The sequence below is a fragment of the Thamnophis elegans genome, chromosome 1 (genome assembly GCF_009769535.1).
Source record: "Thamnophis elegans isolate rThaEle1 chromosome 1, rThaEle1.pri, whole genome shotgun sequence".
Lineage (NCBI taxonomy): Eukaryota > Metazoa > Chordata > Lepidosauria > Squamata > Colubridae > Thamnophis > Thamnophis elegans.
In genome coordinates this window covers 60,561,750-60,583,523 of record NC_045541.1, presented here as the reverse complement: position 1 = coordinate 60,583,523, position 21,774 = coordinate 60,561,750, and the positions used below count along the sequence as shown (strand labels likewise).

Here is a 21,774-nt window from a genome sequence, read left to right as displayed (position 1 = left end):
CTAATGAGAACTCCAAGAGAAGGATTCACAGCAATAAGACATCAATAGATTCTTTTTTCCCATCTGACTGTTCGGGGTGGAGGCACTGCATTAAATAAACACCTTAGCTGTCTTGGCATAACTTATGGAAACAATTTGAATGCCCATGTTATTGTTTTTGTTTGCTAACTTGAAATACTGAGAGCAAAGAGTGAAAACCCTGATTTGCTTTGAAGTGCTGATATTTTCTGGGTTCCAGGACAACAAAATTCCCAGGATCCTAATGAAAAAGGAGGCGACAAGGGAGGACCCCCCCCCCCCGAATATTGCTGCCTGTCCCTTTGATGTGTGGCATGTGTGGAAGAGAAAGAAGACAACAAACTTGTTTGTTCCTTTGGGCTATTGAGGATAGCTGCAATGTGGGCAGCAGGTGGGTGAGATAAGAGTTCCCTCTAAGGAGAGAAAGAGAACTATAGGGTTCAAAATGAAAAATTGGAAATAAATCAGCTTAGTTCTTCAAAACTCCTGACACCAGGGAACCTGTGACTTGGGGTTTTGTTTCGTATTAGCTCGGAACATATGGAAATACCTTGAAAGTTTGAAGGTTTAAAAAAAATAGCAGTTTGGAAGCACCAAACTTTGTCTGATCAGTTTTCTTCAGTCATGGTTATCCAAGCCAAATCAGCATGTTTCTTATGTGTGATAATGATATCTCAAAAGACAAGAGTACCATACAAGTTCAGTCAAAGTTATCAAAGCAAGTTTCAACAATCCTGCTGCTTTCACTAACTTTCTCCTTGTTGTAATCATGAGGATTACATGATTGATAAAAGGTCATGCACAGCTAAGTTTCATGTACAGAAGGCAAAGGCTGTGATAATGATGTTACTATTACAGCAGTAGTGGGTTCCTAACCAGTTTACTACCGGTTCGCTGCGTGCATGTGTGCAATTGAATGAAAATTAGTCAGAAAAAAAGAAAAACAGCTGAGGAGCTGCAATTCAAGCCACTGACCCGGATTAGCTGGACTTTGGAAGCTGCAATAAAGGTACGTATAACCCAGGGGTGGGTGGGCAAGCCCACTTTAAAAAAAATACACAGAACCAGTTCGCTCTCTGTTTGAAGACAGCACTACTGGTTTGGGAGAACTGGTCTGAACTGGTAGGAACCCATCTCTGTGTTACAAGGAGGGAAACATTAAACTGGTCTGCAAAATTTTGGAACTTGTAAGATGAAGGCTTGTAAAAGATGATACATATTCATAATAAGCCTGCGCTGGGAAGATGGCTGCCTGAGCTTTTCGCTCCGGCTGAGAAGAGCGTTCAACTGTCCTGAACTGAACCCTCCCCCGTTGTTTACCAGATCTAAGCAGTGAGGGCATCTAAGAGAAGAGCTTGGGCTGAGCCTGGGAGTGGTGAGCGAATTTTAAAAAGTGAATTTAAAAAAGCATTACCCAGGGGCTTATCCAGAGGCTCTGAAACGGACTCCGGCATTCCTCAGCATTCCTCAGCATTCTCGGCGTTTACAAATGGCATTGCGAACGACCTTCGGCTTACTGGGCGTCTTCCCCCCCCCCCTTGCACGGACGGCTATTCCCAGCAGGAGTGGAGCCGAGCTGAGTTTGGGCTGTTTCCTGCCTTAGAGTGGAGAGTGCTCGAGGTGTTTGGGGCGGGTGTGAGGTGGCATTATTCTTTGAACTTTGCTTAAAGGTGCTAAAGACGCTGAAGACGCTGTAGCCAGCATTGTGAGAACTAATGCGGCTCAGCTGACTGGGAGACTTTGCCTGAGGTGTTATTTGTTAGCTGGGACTCTAGACCAGCTGGGAGCGTCGTGATTGCTGTGAGCGGCACCTGAAAGACCACTATAGCCCAGCTGCCAGGAGGGGGTCCCCTCACTTGATTGCTACAACTATCATAGCCACCTGAGAATGCCGTGGCTGGCAGGAGCGCCGAGGCTTTTCCGTGCGAGTTGCTGAAAATTGAACCTTTCTGTAGGCCACTTGTCAACATCATAGTCTACCGCTTGAAGATTGTGGCCTTATTGTTCTGGATGCTGTGGAGTTTGTGGGCCTTATTTTGCAAATCTTTGTTGGGCCACCTGTGGTGAGAGACGGGCGGTGGCCTCCCAACCACTGGGGCCGAAGACACCCGTGGAACCTGGAAGAGCAGGCTGAAACCGTCTGGCTGCTGTGGGAGCTGCTATCGGTGACTGCTGGGGGGGGGGGCGACCCCCCTGGGATTGCCTGACGCCTCCTCTGCTGTTTGTGCCGCTGTAGGGTCAGGCTAGGGACAGGGTAGGGTTAGGTTAGAATTTAGGGTGGGTTAATTTAAGATATAGTTAGGATAAGGTTAGGATTAGGGTGAGGGAGGGGGTGGGGTCGCTAGCCTGATGGCCTACCGATGGGCTGCTTCCACAGGTAGTGTCACGGTACAGCTGGGAGTGGGGTTCTCCCCCCCTTTCACCGTGGGGTTATCCCTGGCTCCCGGGTGTTCTTTGCCCCCGATGGGAGGGAGTGCTGCTGGCCGCCGTCTCCTGCGGCTGGCCCTACAACTTTTGCCATTATCCTTTACTGCCTGCAGCCCACTTGACTTTCAGACTTGCCTGGATTCGCTCTGGACTACTGTGAATTATCATTTCATGTCCCACTACCCTTGGACTCCGGATATCTATTTCTCGGGAAGTTTGGACACTATTTCCCAGCCGCTTTGGACTATACAATCGGCTGGACTGCGCAGGCTCATAATCATAATCATAATCTTAATTTTTATACATTTGTAAATTTTTTATTTAATTTTTATATTTATATGTATGGGAGTGTATGGTATGACTGTGATTGACTGAATGTCCCACTTTTATTATTATATTGCTGTTTTTGTTTTTAACTTGTATTGTGGGGATTGACCAGTTGTATGCATGGGTGTGTTTGGTGGGCCAGGAGTTTAGCTGGGACCTCCTGCACTGAGTGCTTTGGCAGAAGTGCTAGGGGGCCCCGGGCCTGGTCCCGGCCCTTGGTTGTGTGTGTCGGAGGGCCTGCCGATGAACCCGGTAGCTGGGGGAGAGGGTGAAGGGACCACAGATGCGGGAGTGGGCCGGAACATTGGGGTCATAATGGGGAGGGGCAGATATGGCGGAAACTTCAGGGCAAGCCATTACCGGGGAAGGAGGGTTCCCTATATTCGAGGGATCCCCCCTTCCGGCCCTGTGAGTTCCACTCCAAGGCCAGATGGTGTGAGTAATCAGGACCCTGGTCTCAGGTTGCTGTTGCTAAATGCCAGATCTGTGGTTCATAAGGCTCCCCTCGTCCAGGACCTAATTACAGACGAGGGGGCAGATCTGGCATGTATTACTGAAACCTGGCTGGGCCCGGAGGGAGGAGTCCCCCTCACAGAAATGTGCCCAGAGGGTTTTCAGGTGCTTCATCAACCGCGACCCCAGGGAAGGGGCGGAGGAGTGGCCATTGTTATCCGACAGTCTTTAGTTCCTCGTAGGATCCCTGCTCCGGAGCTTGTCGGGTGTGAGTCCTTGCTGGTGAAGATGGACCTTGCGGGTCAAGTGGGCTTGTTGTTGACGTACCTGCCTCCCAACAGCATGACAACAGCCCTCCCCTTGCTCCTCGAGTCAGTAGCCGAGCTGGCGGTTGAGTTCCCCAGACTTATGATACTGGGGGACTTCAACTTGCCTTCGCTCGGCGAACACTCTGATGGAGCACAGGAGTTCATGGCTTCCATGACAGCCATGGGCTTGACCCAAGTAATTCAGGGCCCGACCCACTCAGCGGGTCACACACTCAACCTCGTATTTCTCTCGGAGCAGTGGAGTTGTGATCTTGGTTTGAGGGGTAGTGAGATCTTGCCCTTGTCACGGTCAGACCACTTCCTACTGAGGCTTGACTTTCGGAGACCAATCCCCCGCTGTAGGGAGGAGGAACCAATTAGGTGGTTCCACCCCAGGCGTCTTATGGATCCTCAGGGTTTCCAGACGGCGCTTGGCGTTATGCCTGATACTCTCACCTGCAGTTCGGTGGAGACCTTAGTTGCTACTTGGAACTCGGTAGCGTCTGAGGCTCTCCACAGAATTGCGCCTTTACGGCCGATCCGCAGCAGTGGATTCAGGAGGGCTCCTTGGTTTACCGAGGACCTCCGGGAGATGAAGCGCCAAAAGAGACGCCTAGAGTGCCGCTGGAGGGCCAGTAAATCCAAGTCAGACCGAGCACTTCTGAAAACCTGCATCGGAGCATATCTATCGGCAATATGGACAGCTAAGAACAATCACATTGCCGCTCTGATAGCGTCCGCTGAGTCTCGCCCTGCCGCTTTGTTTAGGGTCACCCGCTCCCTCCTAAATATGAGGGTTGCGGATAACCCTTTACAAGGTAGAGCAGAGGAATATGTCCAGTTCCTCGTGGACAAAGTTGCTCGGCTTCGGATGGATCTGGACTCCAATTGCGCAGAGCCAGCCAGGGTACCGGGGGAAGGTCTTGAACACCACCTCTGGACTGACTTTCAACCTGTTGCTCCTGATGAAGTGGACAAGGCCATGGGAGCGGTGAGTGCTGCCATGTGTGTACTGGACCCGTGTCCCTCCTGGCTGGTCGTGAACAGCAAGGAGGTGACGCCGAGTTGGGTCCAGGTGATGGTGGATGCTTCTCTTCGGGAGGGCTTCTTCCCACCGGCATTGAAGATAGCGGTGGTGAGACCCCTCCTGAAGAAGCCATCGTTGGACCAAGCTAGTTTGAACAACTATCGTCCAGTCTCCAACCTTCCCTTCATTGGGAAGGTTGTTGAGAAAGTGGTAGCCTCTCAACTCCGACGGTCCTTGGATGAAGCCGATTATCTGGACACCTTTCAGTCTGGATTCAGGCCTGGCTACAGCACGGAAACCGCTTTGGTCGCACTGACCGATGATCTCTGGAGAGCCAGGGATGGAGGTCATTCCTCCATCCTGGTGCTCCTTGACTTCTCAGCGGCCTTTGATACCATCGACCATGGTATCCTTCTGCGACGGTTACGAGAGGTGGGAGTGGGCAGCACCATTTTTCAGTGGTTCTCCTCCTACCTCTCGGACAGGTCGCAGTCAGTGTTAGTTGGGGGAGAGAGGTCGACCCCTAGGTCCCTGAAATATGGGGTTCCTCAGGGTTTGGTCCTATCCCCCCTTCTGTTTAATATCTACATGAAGCCACTGGGTGAGATCATTCGACGGCACGGGATCAAATACCATCAATATGCGGACGATACTCAGCTGTATCTGTCCGCCCCGTGCCAACTCAGTGAGGCGGTTGACATGATGTGCCAGTGCCTGGAGGCTGTCAGGGTCTGGATGGGGGTTAACAAGCTTGTACTCAATCCAGACAAGATTGAGTGGCTGTTGTGTTTTCCTCCCAAGAATTTGGCCAGTATTCCATCACTCAGCCTGGGGGGTGAAAATTTACGCCCCTCAGACAGGGCGCGCAACTTGGGAGTCCTCCTGGACCCACAGCTGACTTTAGAACATCACCTGTCGGCTGTGACCAGGGGGACATTTGCCCAGGTTCGCCTGGTGCACCAGTTGCGCCCCTACCTGAACTGGGAGGCACTCGCAACAGTCACTCACACCCTCATGATCTCAAGACTGGACTACTGCAATGAGCTCTACATGGGGCAGCCTTTGAAGAGTATTCGGAGACTTCAACTCGTCCAGAATGCAGCCGCACGAGCGATTGTGGGTGCACCTCGGTACACCCACGTTACACCTATCCTCCACGAGCTGCACTGGCTACCGATCGGTCTCCGGATACGCTTCAAAGTGCTAGTCGTAACTTATAAAGCCCTTCATGGTATTGGACCTGGGTACTTGAGAGACCGCCTGCTGCCAATTACCTCCCAAAGACCCGTCAGATCTCACAGGGTCGGCCTCCTCCGGGTTCCGTCCACCAGCCAATGCCATCTGGCTACTACCCGGGGGAGGGCCTTCTCTGTAGCAGCTCCGGCCCTTTGGAATGAACTCCCCGCGGAGATCCGGACCCTCACCTCTCTCCAGGCCTTCCGGAAAGCCGTCAAAACCTGGCTGTGCCGGCAGGCCTGGGGTTGATGAGTTCCCCTCCCCTCTCAACTGGTATGGCTGTGTGATTTTCGTGTATTTTAATTATGTGTACTGTTGTTTATGTTCCCTTTCCCCTCTGAGTTGTTCGCCGCCCTGAGTCCCTCCTGGAGAAGGGCGGCATACAAATAAACCAAATACAAATACAAATACTGAAATATGCTGCAAAACAAGAAACATTTGACAAATTTCAGTATAGGACTGCTGGTTTCTATTTAGTATGGTGGATCATCCCTTGTGTAGCCTGCTCTGGAGCATCAAGCATACCACTGATGCTTTTCTTCTCCTTCCAGTGTATCTAATTCCTCCAAGTAATTCTAAGAACTGAAGGCAAATGACCAAATAATTAGCTTTTGTTATCTGGCCAGTCTTAGCTTGGTCTTAGAAACACTCCTGTTTTTCTTTTACATTAAGTTTGCAAGTAGCTGAAATACTTAATCATTGGTTCATGCGATTAGTCAGACAAGTAATTCTTCTAGCTTAAATTTCTTCAAGAAAGGATCATGAATGAAATTAAAGCCAGTCAGCTGCTTTTTGTAATTCTCATCTCTCTGAGCGATATCCCATGTTTAGCATGATTTCATCCTTGCCGTTTACATCCTCTCCTTCTGCCTATAGAAGGCAGAAAAGCAGCTAACAATTTTAAAAAAAGAACAATTAAAGTCTCATAAAAGCACTACTAAAACCACTCACTCTACAAAAGCTTGACTAAAGAGAAAGAAATTGATTACTTTTGTGAAAGCAGAAAAAGTATGCAGAGCACAATTCCACAGTTTAGGAGCAGGACAAGAGACTTTCTGTCTCTTTCCACCCAGCACAAGGCCTTTTGAAAATGAAGTGTTTTTAAATTCTCACATAGACTCAGTTCAAAACAGGTAATCCTTAAGATAGTTTGATTCCAAACCGCTCAGGGTTTTAACGTTTAAAATGTACATCTTAAAGTGTGCCCAAAAGACACCTGGCAACCAGTAAAGTCTTTCAAAATAGAAAAAAATGCTGTTGATATAATACATTTGGCTTCACTGGATTTACTCCCCCGACAGATCAAAAAGCCTTGCAGCACAAAGACCAACTGTGGATTAGAATTTCTCTAGGCTGAAATCAGTTTTTGAGACAGGATATTTCTATTTTATTTTCTTACAAATCCAACAAGCTGGTAGGTTTCTCCAGTCTGAATACTTCCAGAAGTGGTCAGTCCTAACAGAGAACTATTTAGTGTTTCACCTACAGTGAATAGGATGAAGGTAAACAATTGACACCAAAATAATTCCAGGCTTCCAGTCATCTTTACCAGCCCAAAAATGAGTAAGAGAATTTGTTAACTCTGAAACAGATCAATCTCGCAGCAGCCATCTTGTTTCTCAAGTTGTCACACAGTTCGGAAAGGGGGAGAGGATTGGAATGTGAACTAGCCAAAACAACTTACTATCTCATGGGAACCAAGGTCACTCTCAACAAGTGCCAGCCAGAGACTAAGACTGGTCATCAAAGAGACACCAGAACACCTTATTGGACAATGTGACCTGTGACACGAGGGGAGGGGGAATATCTTATGTTTAATTATACTGAAGCCACAGGAAATAACTAGGGCTGGTCACCCATGCTGAAATAACTTATTTGGGTTCATTAGATGGAAACTTGACAGAATGACTATGAAATGGGTGTCCAAGGGTTCCAAGTAGCACCCCTAATGAAAGAAGACTCAGACCTCATGTCATCGCAGCTGCAGGGCAAGATGTCCTTTATTCTCTGAAAAAGGAATGTTATTTAGACTATATATCTTTCATACTCCATATAATTCCCCCCTCCCAATTTCCTACAGTAAAAAATGTGGCAGGCCTGAAGGCCCAATGTAAAAGATGGCTTCCAAGCCTGGCAATGGGTTGATTCCATTGGTTTTGTTTTTCCTTTCACTTGCAAGAGTGAAAACCATCCACTCATCACTTTCCTTAAACATGACAATGGGGTTGAATTGTGCAATTATCTGGGATGCAGAATTTGGGCAAGTTTCAAATAGCAGATGTGACAGATTATAGATGAAGAAGTGCTCAGTACCTATAGTCTTTCAGCCAAGTTTTTTCTGAACACAATTCTGGTGCTTTGCTGAAAGAGTACTCACAGGTTTAGTGCTGTTCGGAAAAAGCACTAAAACCACGTCCAAAACTAGCCCGGGGAAGCGGGGGATGGCAGCTCAAAATTGCCATGCAAGGCAGATCCCAGTGACAGAGGGGCATATCTGATGCAATAGGCTAAAGGAGCCAGTAGGAGTTGGGCAGATCCAACTGTGTTATCAACCTAATCACCACTGAAGACTTCTAGTCCATATCCATGCAAAAATTCTGTTGGAAGAGGAAAAACTGGAACAACTAGACCTGACTTTATGTTGCTTTCATTGATGAATGAGAATGTGATGAAGACAACATGAAGACTATCATTTCAAAATATTTGCATGCAAATGCAAAAGATGACCCCAATAATGAATAGACCAAAATGTCTCAGGAGGAAAATTAATGCTTTTGTGAAAGTCTCCTTACTATATTTGCTAAACAAGTAGATAAAATTAATCGGTTCTCTTCTAAGGGTCTCACATTTTAATTTCAGCTTAGGCCGAGTCCCGAAAAGAGAATCCAAAATGATTCTGAATGGCAATGCCAGCCATTGCTGTTCACGTTCACAGTATCAGAGTCTACTTCTATTGCTGCAGAGAAGATTGTTTTTATTCTGAGGATTCATGCAGTTCCAAAAGAGTTACAGGCTTGCCTCAGAAGGCTTGCCAATAAATAAAACCAATAAATAAACAGGCAATAGCAAACAAAAAACACAAGATAATGGGTACCAGCAAATTTCCAGCCCTTCTTTTCAACTGGAGAAGACATGGGCCCAGGCAAAAAAAATTGCAGCTCATCCATAACAAAGAGCTCAAGGCTGGATATGTTTGTTCCCACTGTCTGCTTTATAGCTTAAGATATTAGGCATTAAAACGGGGGAGTTGTTCAAACACCATTACTGACACTGCCGTTAACCCAAATAACAAATGTCTTCCATTGAGAAACCTCATAAAAACAGAGAATCCAATTTAAAAGCATTTCTGCTGAACGTGAGAGGCAATTTCCTTGCAACCATATGCCATGGCCCCAGCTTGCTGAATGTGAGATAAGCACGACGATTTCCAAGTTCTATTGGTAAATATCTATTATGCATTTCTTCTTGGGATGTTAGTAGCCCCATTGCCCAGCCAATTATACAATTCCAGGGCTCTCAGGGTGCTGCTGAATGGAGTGAAGCCCAGTGTGTAAACGCCTAACATTTCTTCATTCTAAACAGAGCAGCAGATGTGTCAATGGCTCTATCTCTAGCTATAATAAAAAAATATTTTCAAGGCTTTAAGCATGTGCGTTTGTTCAAATGCCAACCGAGAAATATATGGGGAAACAATAGGCTCCAAGTGGTGGCATCGATGCTCTATCTCTCTCTGTAGCATCATGTCCTGAATGCAGAATTGCCCCTGTATAGAAATATTTGGAATAAATAGTTAAGGCAACAGTGTGGGGAGAATGATGAGCAAGAAAAAATGTGATAGGAAAAGCACTCCTATAAATAGGTGACACCTGTCAAAACGTCTGTACATTTAAAGGTGCCATGTAGGACACATTGATTTGTCTGGTGTCAGACCGTAGCTACACGAAGCACATAAAAGACAGAATATTAGTCTTTAATTGTTGTCAATTCACCAAGGAGAAGGAGAAAAAGCTATTATTTTTGCTTGGTTCCAATCTGGCTACACACCTTTTTCCCTCAAAAAAGAGGCTGAAAATCTGGGTGCATCTTATACACTGAATACAGCATTTTTTGCCTCCCGAAACCCTGCCCCTTTACCAAAATGGTCGTGCATAGCCTTTAGGAGACTTTCAGAAGCTCCTGGGTGCTGGGGACAGCAGAAATGATCAAAAAATGGGCTGTTTTTTGCTCAATTTGCCCCCCCCCCAGCCCACAGGAGCACTCTATAAGCCTCCAAAAGGCTATGCATGCCCTTTTTTTTTTTTGACAAAAAACGGGCCGTTTTTTGCTCATTTTTGGGCCCCACCTCCCCATTCCTCAGGAACACTCTATAAGCTCCTAAAGGCTATTCATATCCTTTTTTTAAAAAAATGGGCCCATTTTCACAAAAAACGGGCTGTTTTGGAGAGGTTTGCAGAGTGCAAAAACTTTTTTTTAATTTGCCTCTTCATAATATTGGTGCGTTTTATATTCCGGTGCATCTTCGAAAAATACGATATTCCTTTTCTTATCCTGAAAGAAGCACCAAAGCATTGTTCAATTCAATTCAATTGAATTGATACACTTGCTGGATGCACAAAACACACTATTCCAAATATTGAACGGCAACTCCAAGAAACTCTAGGAAGCATGGCCAACAATAACCTCTTAACTACTATGATCATTCATTGATGGATCCTTAAAAAAAAAACTTTCTCCCTTGACCTAAACCCAGAACACTTTGATTTGCACTGTCCTGGACATTTATCCTGGTTCTCCCATTCTCTATATCTCACAGGGTATTTCACTGGCTTCCTATAAACACAACACTTAATTTGCTTAGCTCTTACTTCTTGGTACATTCCTCCCATGGACTTGTGACAGTATTGGTATATTTATATTTCTAGAGGTTCGTCTTGAAGTTCAATATTTCTGGAACTGTACTCTTCAATGTCCAGTTTGGCAGTCTCAGCATATAGTTGTTCTTCCTGGGTATTTATATTAGGTAAAAGATATTTCTTTGTCATTTACTGTTCCGTAAAACCTTTCGTAATTCTATGAAATAATTTCTAAGCTATTTCTAAGCTGCCCAAAGTAACTTTGTAGGAGAGATGGGTGGCATAGAAATGAAACTAAATTAATGCATGAATGAATAAATGATTGAATGAATGAATATCTTTGGAGTTGAAGGTCTTGTTTGTTTTCAAGAGATAATTTTTTTTCTCAGGACTACAACTCAATAAGAAGGAGGACATGTGAAAGCTGGAAAGACAGAAATATAAAAAGGTTGTGGAAAAAGAATGTATAGCTTTCCACAGAAGAAAAATATTTCCTGTTAAGCACCTGATCCAATAGTGATCTTCCAATAAGGCACAAGTAAAGAACACTAATCCTATAATAAAGTCAAAACAAATTGTTATGCTATCAAAGGCCAGATTTTCTTTTATATACAGGCAAATAATTATATTACACCAGAAAACATGTATTTTCATTGGAACAAAAACTGAAGTCCTGTTCAGGCATCAGTAAAGAATACAATTCAGTATGTAGTTTTATAAGCAGTTGCTACCTTTTCAAAGTTGTGACACTAGTGAAATATTGATGCATATCTCCAAAATGGACATCATTATTATCACTCATGGGAGCCTCCAGATGTCATGTGTCATAGGAACGAGAACTTTCATCTGATAGGTCACATGCAAGGCAACTTGCTACGTACCATTTGTTACATTATTAAATATGTAATATGCAATATGTAACGGTCCAGCATTCCATCCTGGTGATGCCTTTCGAAGTTATCTCACACCTGACATTTGGGAATTATGATTGGACTGTGCACGGGGATGCCAAGGGGAGGGGAATGAATTATACAATATATTATTCGCTTTCGCGCCTAATTAACCAGACTTAGCTTAGCTTTGCAACTGTTCATTTATGATTAGTAAAAGTACACTTGATTTCAATACAAATGGAGTCCAGTGGTTTTCTTTCTTGATTACTGAATGAAGTGCTGCTGACAATAAGCTAAGTCTCATTTTACACCCATCCCAGAGCTAAAACCTACCGAGGGGGGTGCCCTCATAAGAAGAAAAGAAATGTCTTTGCATGTGAGTGACCAAGAGGAAGAAGAGGGGGCAATGGCAGGACCATCTTTAACTGAAAGGCTGCCGGGACTAAGAGTGGAAGAGCCTGCTGTTTGTCCCAGATGGACTTTGTGTGTGGGACAAAAAGAGGAGCCTGAGGAATTGGATGCTGGAGTCACGAGAAGGAGACCAAAGAAAAAATCAGCCGATTGGGCTGACTCTGGGGAAGAGGACTACAAGCTTTCCCATGCCATGAGACTCCTCGAAGAAGCTTGGACTGAATGCAGAAGCTGTGAGAGAGCAGTGGAAAGGGAGCCGGCTGAAGATCTTGAGCAAAGGTACTCAATGCATAGTTTAAGGGAGGGTGAAGAAGCCGAGGGGGGTTGGGCGCACGAAAACCCAGAACCAGCTTCTTCCCCTCCAGCTAGGGCCGCTTAAAGAGCAGGGGGGGCCCCAGGCGACGCCGAATGGCAGAAGTCCCTTCCTTAACCGTAAAATACGATGGAGACCCTAAAACTCTAGGGCTTTTTATAATTCAGGTCTGGAATTATATGGAAATCTATGGACCTGATTTAGAGACAGATGAAATGAAAGTCAGGATGGTGTTGATGTCCTTAGAGAAGAAGGCAGCCGAATGGATGGTTGGCCTACACAAATGCAATTCCCCTCTCTTGAGGAATTTTAATGACTTTATGGCAGCCATGAAGAGGAGGTTTGATGACCCACTGACCGAGAGACGCGGGCGCCTGAAATTTATGGCTCTGAAGCAGGGAAATAAATCAGTGCCAGATTATGTCCAGGAATTTCAACAGTTGTCAGCCTATATGAGGGGGTGGTTGGAAGACGCTTTGCTGGATCAATTCGCTGAGGGATTGAATGAAAAAAATATACCAACAGTGCATAAACAGATGCATTCCCCACCGTGTAACTGCTTGGTATGAACCGACCGCGGCAGACGTTGAGTTGGATTTAGCCAGGCTTCAACGCATGAAAGAGGGAGAGGCCAAGAAATCCCCCACAGCAGCTCCAAAAGCCCCCCTCTGCCCCAGGAGTGAGGGGAAAGGGGGTTTCACTGGCAAAACCAAGCCTTTCACGTGCTTCCGCTGTGGAAAGGAAGGCCATCGCACCATGAATTGCCACGTAAAATTGGCTCAGACCGCTCCACCCCTCCCTGCAAAGAGGGAAGAGCAATAAAGGCCCCGAGCAAGAAGAGAGAAGCTGCATTTGCCGCTGAAAATGTTCCCCAGCATTTCCAGCCGGAGGAGGAGGGAGGCGTTAGCTCCAGCTCGTCTGACGAATCGGATGAGGAGCAGTCTCATCGCTGGGTAAGTTCCAGAAGGGGCCCCATGCTTATCCCAATTGAACTAAGAGTGCCATCTTCTGGTGTGACTGAGAAACTTTTAGCTCTCCTTGATTCTGGCTGTTCTCGCTGCATGATAAGTCCTGAAATGGTGGAGAAACTTGGCTTAAAATTGAGGACTTTGAAAACCCCAGATTGATGGTTCTATTGCAGGAGGTGGTCCTGCTCATTTTTCTACTGAGCCCATTGAGATGAGAATGGGGACCCATCAAGAATTAATAACTTTTATTGTGGCACCTGGCATGGACCAGCCCCTTATTTTGGGACTCCCCTGGCTTCGTAAGTGGAACCCTCGCATTAACTGGAGGAAGGGGTGGTTACATATTTGCACTAACATACCCCCTGAACAGGAGGTTGAGACTCCAGATCCTGCTGATACTAGCCCCATGTTGGCAGCCAGAGGGCAGGAGAGGATCGAAGGTGAGGAGAAAATACCAAAGGAATATTGGGATCTTAGGGGAGTTTTTAGTGAAAAATCGTCTGATAAACTCCCCCCCCCGACCCACTGATTACACCATTGATATTTTGCCTGGGGTGAAGCTTCCCAAGCCCCAAATATATTCAATGTTCCCTAGGGAAATGGAGGAAATGAGAAGATTCATTGATAAGAATTTGGAGAAGGGGTTTATTGAACCGGCAAGACCCAAGGTGGCGGCTCCTGTGCTATTCAAGGAGAAGAAAGATGTCTCTCTTTGTTTGTGTGTTAATTTTAAGAACCTAAATGGGATATCAGCTCAAAACCTCTATCCGTTGCCACTGATGAAGGACATGCTGGCACAATTGGGGAAGGGCCGCATTTTCACTAAGTTGGACTTGAGGAAAGCATACTATAGAGTCTGTATTCAAGAGGGAGACGAGTGGAAAACAGCTTTCAACTGCCCCCTTGGCTGTTTCCAATTTTGTGTGATGCCGTTTGGCCTACAGGGGGCGCCTGTGGTCTTCATGCAGTTAATTAATGACGTGTTACACGACCATCTTTACAAAGGCATTATCGTATATTTAGATATCCTTATTTACATGGAAACACGTGAGGAACACGTAAAGCTGGTTCGTACCGTGCTGAATAAACTTCAGGCCGCTGAGCTTTACTCTAAATTGTCCAAATGTGAATTCCATCAAGAGAAGGTTGACTACTTGGGCTATTGTATCTCCCATGCGGGCGTTGAGATGGACCCCGCTAAAGTAAAAGCGGTCGCTGAGTGGGAGGCTCCTCGTACAGGCAGGCAATTGCAGAAATTTTTGGGGTTTGCCAGTTCATCCCCTCTTTTGTTAAGATAGCTCTTCCCATAACTAACCTTTTGAAGTCCAAAGGGGGGGGGTGAAACCCAAGCCTAGCAAGCCGTTGGATTGGACCATGGAATGTCAAGCTGCCTTCGAGAAGTTAAAGCGACTTTTTGCAGAGGAACCAGTCCTCAAGCACCCGGACATGGACGCGCCTTTTGTGGTTCAAGCTGACGCCACTGACATGGCAATGGGGGCCGTATTGCTTCAAGCCAATAGTCAAGGTAACTTACAACCCTGCGCATACACCTCTCGCAAACTAACTGACACGGAGAGACGTTGGGCCATTTGGGAGAAAGAAGCGTTTGCTGTTCGTTGGGCTTTGACCACTTGGCGCCATTTTCTGGAAGGCGCCAAACACCCGTTCGAGGTATGGACTAATCATAAGAATTTGGAAGCTTTGAGGACTCCCAGAAGACTTTCTCCTAAACAGATGCACTGGGCTCAGCATTTCAGTCTTTTTAATTTCACCCTGAAATACATTCTGGGGGGGAAGAATTTTATGGCTGATACTTTATCCAGGCTTCCTCAGTACAACTGTTCTAAACTCAGTGTGGTCCAGCCTGTCATTCCCACGACAAGCCTTGCTGCTCCAGTTGTTACTAGGAATCAAGCACGTTCTAAAGTGGAGATGTCCCAGGACTTTCTTTCCAATCTCAAGAAAGCCCTCCCTGATGATGATTGGTTCCGGCAGCACGTGAATGAATGTACTATGAGATGAGTTGCCCTGGATTGGGGCAAAACTTTACGTTCCTGCGTCTCTTCGACTAATTGTTCTTCAGTGAGCTCATGATTCCCGAATGGCAGGGTATTTTGGTTTCGTTAAAACGCTCCATCTCGTCAAGAGACAGTTTTGGTGGCCTTCTTTGAAAAAGGACATTGAACGTTATGTTGCCAGTTGTCCCGTTTGTGCTGCTGCTAAACGGCTGCCGGGGAAACCGCAGGGATTGCTCCAGACTGTAGCTTGTCCTGTTGCCCCTTGGAAGGAGATCTCTATGGATTTCATCGTCGAACTTCCTGAGAGTCAGGGACACACTGTTATCTGGGTTGTTACCGACTTGTTCTCCAAGCAAGTCCATTTCATCCCTTGCTCCAAGATTCCTTCTACTAAGACTCTTGCTAAGATGTTCATCTCCCACATTTACCGCTTGCATGGGGTGCCCGACTGCATTATTTCGGACAGCGGTGTGCAATTCACCTCCATTTTCTGGAAGGAGTTTCTGAAGCGGATTGGCTCCGCCCAGGGCTTAAAGCTCTGCCCACCGCCCTCAGACTAATGGGGCTTGTGAGAGGACTAATTCTGTACTGGAACAATATTTACGTTGTTTCATCAACTACCAGCAGGATGATTGGGTGGATTTGTTGCCGCACGCGGAGGTGGCTTACAATAATTCTGTGCATAGCAGCACTGGGTTCACCCCTTTCCGTGTGGTGTTTGGCCAGGATTTTGTGCCCATTCCTGAGGTTCCTCGTGAGCAGCCCCAAGTATCGTCTCTGTCCGAGTGGAGTGATCGCCTTCGGCGCGTTTGGCCTTTAGCTCTCCAAACTTTGGACGCTGCACATTGCGCCCATAAGAAACAGGCTGATAAGAAGTGGACTAAGCCTTGTGATTACAAAGTTGTTGATCAAGTTTATTTGTCCACCAGGTTTCTTCAGACTCCACAAAAGTCGAAGAAGTTGGGGCCTAAATATGTTGGCCCATTTCCCATTATCAAGATCATCAATCCTGTTTTTGTTAGGCTGCAGCTGCTTAAACACCTAAACCGGGTTTACCCTGTTTTTCATGTTAACCTCATAAAACCTGTTTGCACTTCATTGTTGCGTCCGCCTGTTCCTCCACCACCCGCTCCGCTTTTGATTGACGGTGAACAACATTTCGAGGTTCGTGAAATTTTGGACTCTCGTAAACGCCGGAACCGTGTCCAGTACCTGGTGGCTTGGAAGCATTTTCCCCCCTCTCACGCCAAATGGGTTGACGGGTCCCATGTTCGGGCCCCTCAGTTACTCCACAAGTTCTATTCTACTTATCCTGACAAGCCCTGATTTGGCCAGTTTCCTAAAAAAAAAAATTTCTCTCTTTTCTCTCTCTCTTCCTCTCCCCTTTTTGTGTCTTGTTGTTTGTCTGTTTGTTTGTGCTTTATCGTTTCTGCAGGCCTGACCGCCTTTTTCTGGAGGAGGGCCAGATGTCAGCCTCTGCTTTGCTACTGCTTCGGTTGCCATTCAAATGGGGAGGGGGGGCATGGTATTTGGGAGGGGAATCATTGTTGTGCTGGAGGAAGTTTCTAGACACTGAACTGACCACCTTACTGCGCATGTGGAGGAGGAGTGTTTCCCGCCAAGGCCAACAGTCCAGCATTCCATCCTGGTGATGCCTTTCGAAGTTATCTCACACCTGACATTTGGGAGAATCATGATTGGACTGTGCACGGGGATGCCAAGGGGAGGGGAATGAATTATACAATATATTATTCGCTTTTGCGCCTAATTAACCAGACTTAGCATAGCTTTGCAACTGTTCATTTATGATTAGTAAAAGTACACTTTATTTCAATACAAATGGAGTCCAGTGGTTTTCTTTCCTGATTACTAAATGAAGTGCTGCTGACAGGAGGTTTTTTTACTTGGTTACAGTTTATAAACTTTCAGAATAGACTATAAAACTCTTAAACAATGCTATTAACATTTACAATGGCTACAAACCTGTAACATTTCAGCAACACACTAAAAATGCATATATATTTCTAGATATAAAGTCCGCTGAGATTCCACACTGATATCATGTCCTCTCCAAGCAGTGAAGGAAAATTGAGACAGCAAAATATTGTGGCTTGCCCTGGCAATTTTTCTTAAGACTTCTGCTAATCAAGATTTAAAGCTTGCAAGCAGTTTCTTTGGAACAGGTTCCCTTTCTGGAGCTGCACACTTCACATGTCCTGGCTATCAAATGCTGCTTGACTATTTAAATCATGTCCAGCTGCAAGAGAACAAAAATCAGTATTTGAAAAGAGATTATCAATTGTGGAAAAACATAAAAATAACTTTTGAAAAATAAACATTCTTTTTCAGTTTTTTTAAAAAAATATCGTAGATTTCTTCCACTAAGGAGGACAATTTACTAAAATTTGGACTCATTATTTTGAGGATATTTTGAATTGAGGGTAGAATTTGTTTGTAATGATTCAGGATTTAACAGAAGCCTGAACTCTACTGCTTACATAGAGTAAGCATTATGTTCACACAATACATTGATTATATTTTTCTACTGTTCTTTGATCTGTATCTATACATACACCTATACACTCAAGCAGAACTAAGTCTGCATATTAATTTTTCTATACAATATATTCCTTAGCCTAGTAATCAACAATACATATATTAGAAACCATATAGAAATTGAGAATGATTACCATGCAGGCCTACCTTGCTTCCAACAAAAGTAAAAAGGAAATAAATCGACTACTCTCTAAATAAACACTGTTGTGAAATAACACACAGAGGCAGAAGCAAACGGTGAATAACTGCTTGATGAGAGGAGAATTACTTCAGTTTCAGTTTCAGTTTTATTGAGTTTGTATGCCGCCCTATTCCTGAGAGACTCAGGGCAGCTCACAATAAAAAAGGAAGGGGATACAAAAAATAAAAACAACAATTTAAAATTCTACAACAACCGTAACCTCGAATGGGGCTGGATAGTTCAACAGCCCTGGGCCTGCCGGAACAGCCAGGTCTTAACCACTTTGCGGAAGGCCAGAAGGGTAGTAAGGGTCCGGATCTCCACGGGGAGATCGTTCCAGAGGGCCGGAGCAGCCACAGAGAAGGCCCTCCCCCGAGGGGTCGCCAGCCGACATTGGCCGGCAGATGGAATTCGGAGGAGGCCTAATCTGTGGGATCTAATAGGTCTTTGGGAGGTAACTGGAAGGAGGTGATCTCTCAAGTACCCAGGTCCGATACCATGTAGGGCTTTAAAAGTAACGACTTCATGTTATTTTTATTCTCCAAATGTTATACTACAGCTGGAGTGCCCGTTCTTATACTTCTAGAATGCTTCCTCATTGAGGTGCTCTGGTTCATTGAGGGTGAAACTTTATAGTAGTGGCATCCTAATGGCAATAAAGTTCAAATAGTATAAATCAGTGTTTCAGTTGCTGAGGTTGAGAAACACTGACATAGGTAATGGATAATCTTTGCATATTAGAGGAAGTTGCTATGAGACAGATTGGGTTATGGTTTTTTAAAATGTGCAATACAACAAGGATAGGTATATTGCTTCTTCTTGCTTCTATCACTTACAATCCAATAATGAGCCACAAATATCTAGACTCGGGCCCTCTTTTACAATGTATATCCTTAAAAAACCAAATCCACTAAAAAGCTATCTTTTTGATAGAAGACAGAGTCAGATTTCTAGCCTACAACTTCACCACACAACTAAATACAGCACTTGTGCTTAGCCATCCATATTCCTAGATCTGTTTATTAGGAAATGAATCCAGCTGGAACCTTATAAGTCAACTGAAGTGAAGTATCTGACTTCTCCTCCGAAAACCACTGAGCCAGAGAAGAAAGTGAGAGAAAGGAGAAACTGTGCTAGTTAGAAACTCCAATATATTTTCTACCCATTTGCCACATAGGTATTCTGATGGGTGCAATGCTAAAGCTATCCACCTGGAAGGAACATATCTTTCGCTCCAACTGCTGCAGGATCTCTCCATTAATGGAACTAATCAGGGCTCTTTTGGAAAGGCATTTGCTTAAACATATCAGCCTTGTAATTTGTTACTTGCTGAGGATGAGCAAAAACACTTCAGGGTGGGATGCACAGTCAGGTCCAAGCAAAGCAGAATTAGTGCTTCACATTCTAACACAACCAAACTATGTGTCCTTTGAGAGCCTTCTCCGCAATTTGAATTCTCCTTTTTATAAATTCCCTGATTAAAATCCAAGGGCTGCAAATTCAGGTAAGCTTTAAGAGGCCAATCTGCCAATTGGGAGACTAGAGACCAGCCAATGCTATAGGACAGGGGTGTCAAACTCAAGGCCCGCGCATCAGATCCGGCCCATGGGGTGCTTAGATCTGGCCCGTAGGGCTGCCCTGGAAACAGAAAAGGACTGGCTCACGGTGCCTCTGCCAGCGTAAATGGAGTTTGGGAGGGCTGCTGGCAGAGGGTTGCAATAGGCCGTCGCAGCTGAAAACGGGGCTTGTGAGAGCTACTGGCAGCCCTCCAGAGCTCCATTTTCTCTGGCAGAGGGTTGCAGCCAAAAACGGGCCTCAGGAGCCCGTTTTCGCTTGCAGAGTGCTCGTGAAACCACAGATACTCCCGACACGAGTGACGTCAAGCTGGCCATGCTCACCCTGGCCATGCCCATCCTGGCCCCCAAGGGCAAACACAACCCTGATGCAGCCCTCAATGAAATTGAGTTTGACACCCCTGCTATAGGTGAGCAATGATTCTGATTCCGTGTCTCACTATCCAGCACATGTACATTACCAACATTAAAATACTTACCAGATCATCAACATCACCACCCTCTTCAGCAACTGGTGAAACTTCCATGGGCTTTTCGTTGGGAGCCAAAAACTACAAGTAAAATTTATTTGCATGTAATCAGCAACATATTTTTATTTATTTATATCCCACCTTATTTATTATTAAACAACCAAGGCAATGAACATATCTAACTCCTTCCTCCTCCTATTTTCCCAACAACAACCCCACCCTGCAATGTGTTATTAAAGATTAATTCCCCCCCCTCCCTTATTAATAGCAACAACAACTTACAGAAAAGGAAGAAAAAAAATCTGAATCAGGAATGTTAAAAGGTTTGGAAAAACAGATGTCACTCTTTTCCATAATATACTTCAATTAGAAAGTAAGATAGGCTCTTGATAATAAAGATGACAAGCTTAAGTGCATTTTCTATAGAGCATCTTTCATTGAGTATGCAAACATACACACCACACTCTACGTTACTCTTAGCTTCTTACTGTTACTAAAACACCTATTTATGAGCCATGTGACTTGTGAGCCATGGTGGCGCAGTGCAGTGGTGGGGTTTCCAATTTTTTCACTACCAGTTTGCTCGTGCACGTGCTCATGAGGCTTCTGCGCATGCGCAGAAGCGTCTGGGTGGAGTCTCCCGCCACTGCCACTACTGGTTCGCCCGATCTGATCCGAATTGGCAGAAACCCACCTCTGGCGCAGTGGTTAGAGTGCAGCATTGCAGGCTACTTAGGCAGTATTGCAGGCTGCTCGCAATTTGGCAGTTCAAATCTCACTAGGCTCAAGGTTGTCTCATCCTTCCATCCTTCCAAGGTGAGTAAAATGAGGACCCAAATTGTTGGGGGCAATATGCTAATTCTGTAAACTGTTTAGCCAGGGCTGTAAAGCACTGTAAAGTGGTATATAAATCTAAGTGCTATTGCTATTTGGAAACTAGACAGAAAGACAAAACTAGACAAAACAGACTAGACTAGATAGAAGGACAAAAATGTAATAAGAAATTAAAGAATGAAAGAAATGCTTTAGGTTGTGTGAAGAATCTCCAGGAATAGAATATATCCAATAGAAATCATTGTCTCTGTATGAAATGGGTGACTCAAGGAAGCAAAGGCCTAAGATGGTCAAGACAAACTCTGGTCTCCTTCCACACTATCACACTCATGCACAACATTCCTGCTTTAACACCCCAAATAAAATTCATCCATCAAATGTAGAATTGGAGAATGTAAACAGTAGAAAACATAGTAAATATACTGTAAATATTAGAAACAGCAAATACCCTATCAAATGCTTGTATTAGACTAATGGTTACAAATTACAATTTTATTCTTAAAAGTTGTCGTATGATACCAGTAAATTGCCCATCTACCACTTAATTCTTCATCACAAAAAAAGATCAACAGTATTTGACTTCTGGAATTTTTTTTCTTTTTAGCACAAGCTTTGTTTTGATTCAATTTTCCAGTTAGAATACAAACAGAACATTAATTTAGCAGTATTACTTTTGGTGCTTTTAATTACCATCTACAGTATACGTGATGGATTGCATCCTACAGTGCCTTTTCACAGAGTGCAATAGAAACCACTGATGTCAGAGATTTCCACTTGTAGCCCTCGGTCATTTATTTGTAAAATTGCTGATATGAGAAAAAAAAATCATATCACTTGGAATGACCGTTATCAAAACAGAGAACAGATACAAATTACTTTGCCTTCACAGGAGAGGCAAATTTTAGCC

General features: G+C 44.9%; 1 protein-coding gene across 3 annotated transcripts in view; it reads right to left on the bottom strand.

Moving 5' to 3' along the window:
* Positions 1-17,076: 17,076 nt before the first annotated feature.
* The window catches only part of XRCC5 (X-ray repair cross complementing 5), a 66,723-nt gene continuing 62,025 nt past the window's right edge, over positions 17,077-21,774 (bottom strand). For all 3 annotated transcript variants that reach the window (XM_032217038.1, XM_032217030.1, XM_032217047.1), the window contains 2 exons: positions 20,043-20,114; positions 17,077-17,509 (listed from right to left, as the gene is read on the bottom strand). In XM_032217038.1, the coding sequence (XP_032072929.1) occupies positions 17,495-17,509; positions 20,043-20,114 (87 nt within the window). In that variant the 3' untranslated portion in view covers positions 17,077-17,494. The remainder of the gene's footprint in view (positions 17,510-20,042; positions 20,115-21,774) is intronic.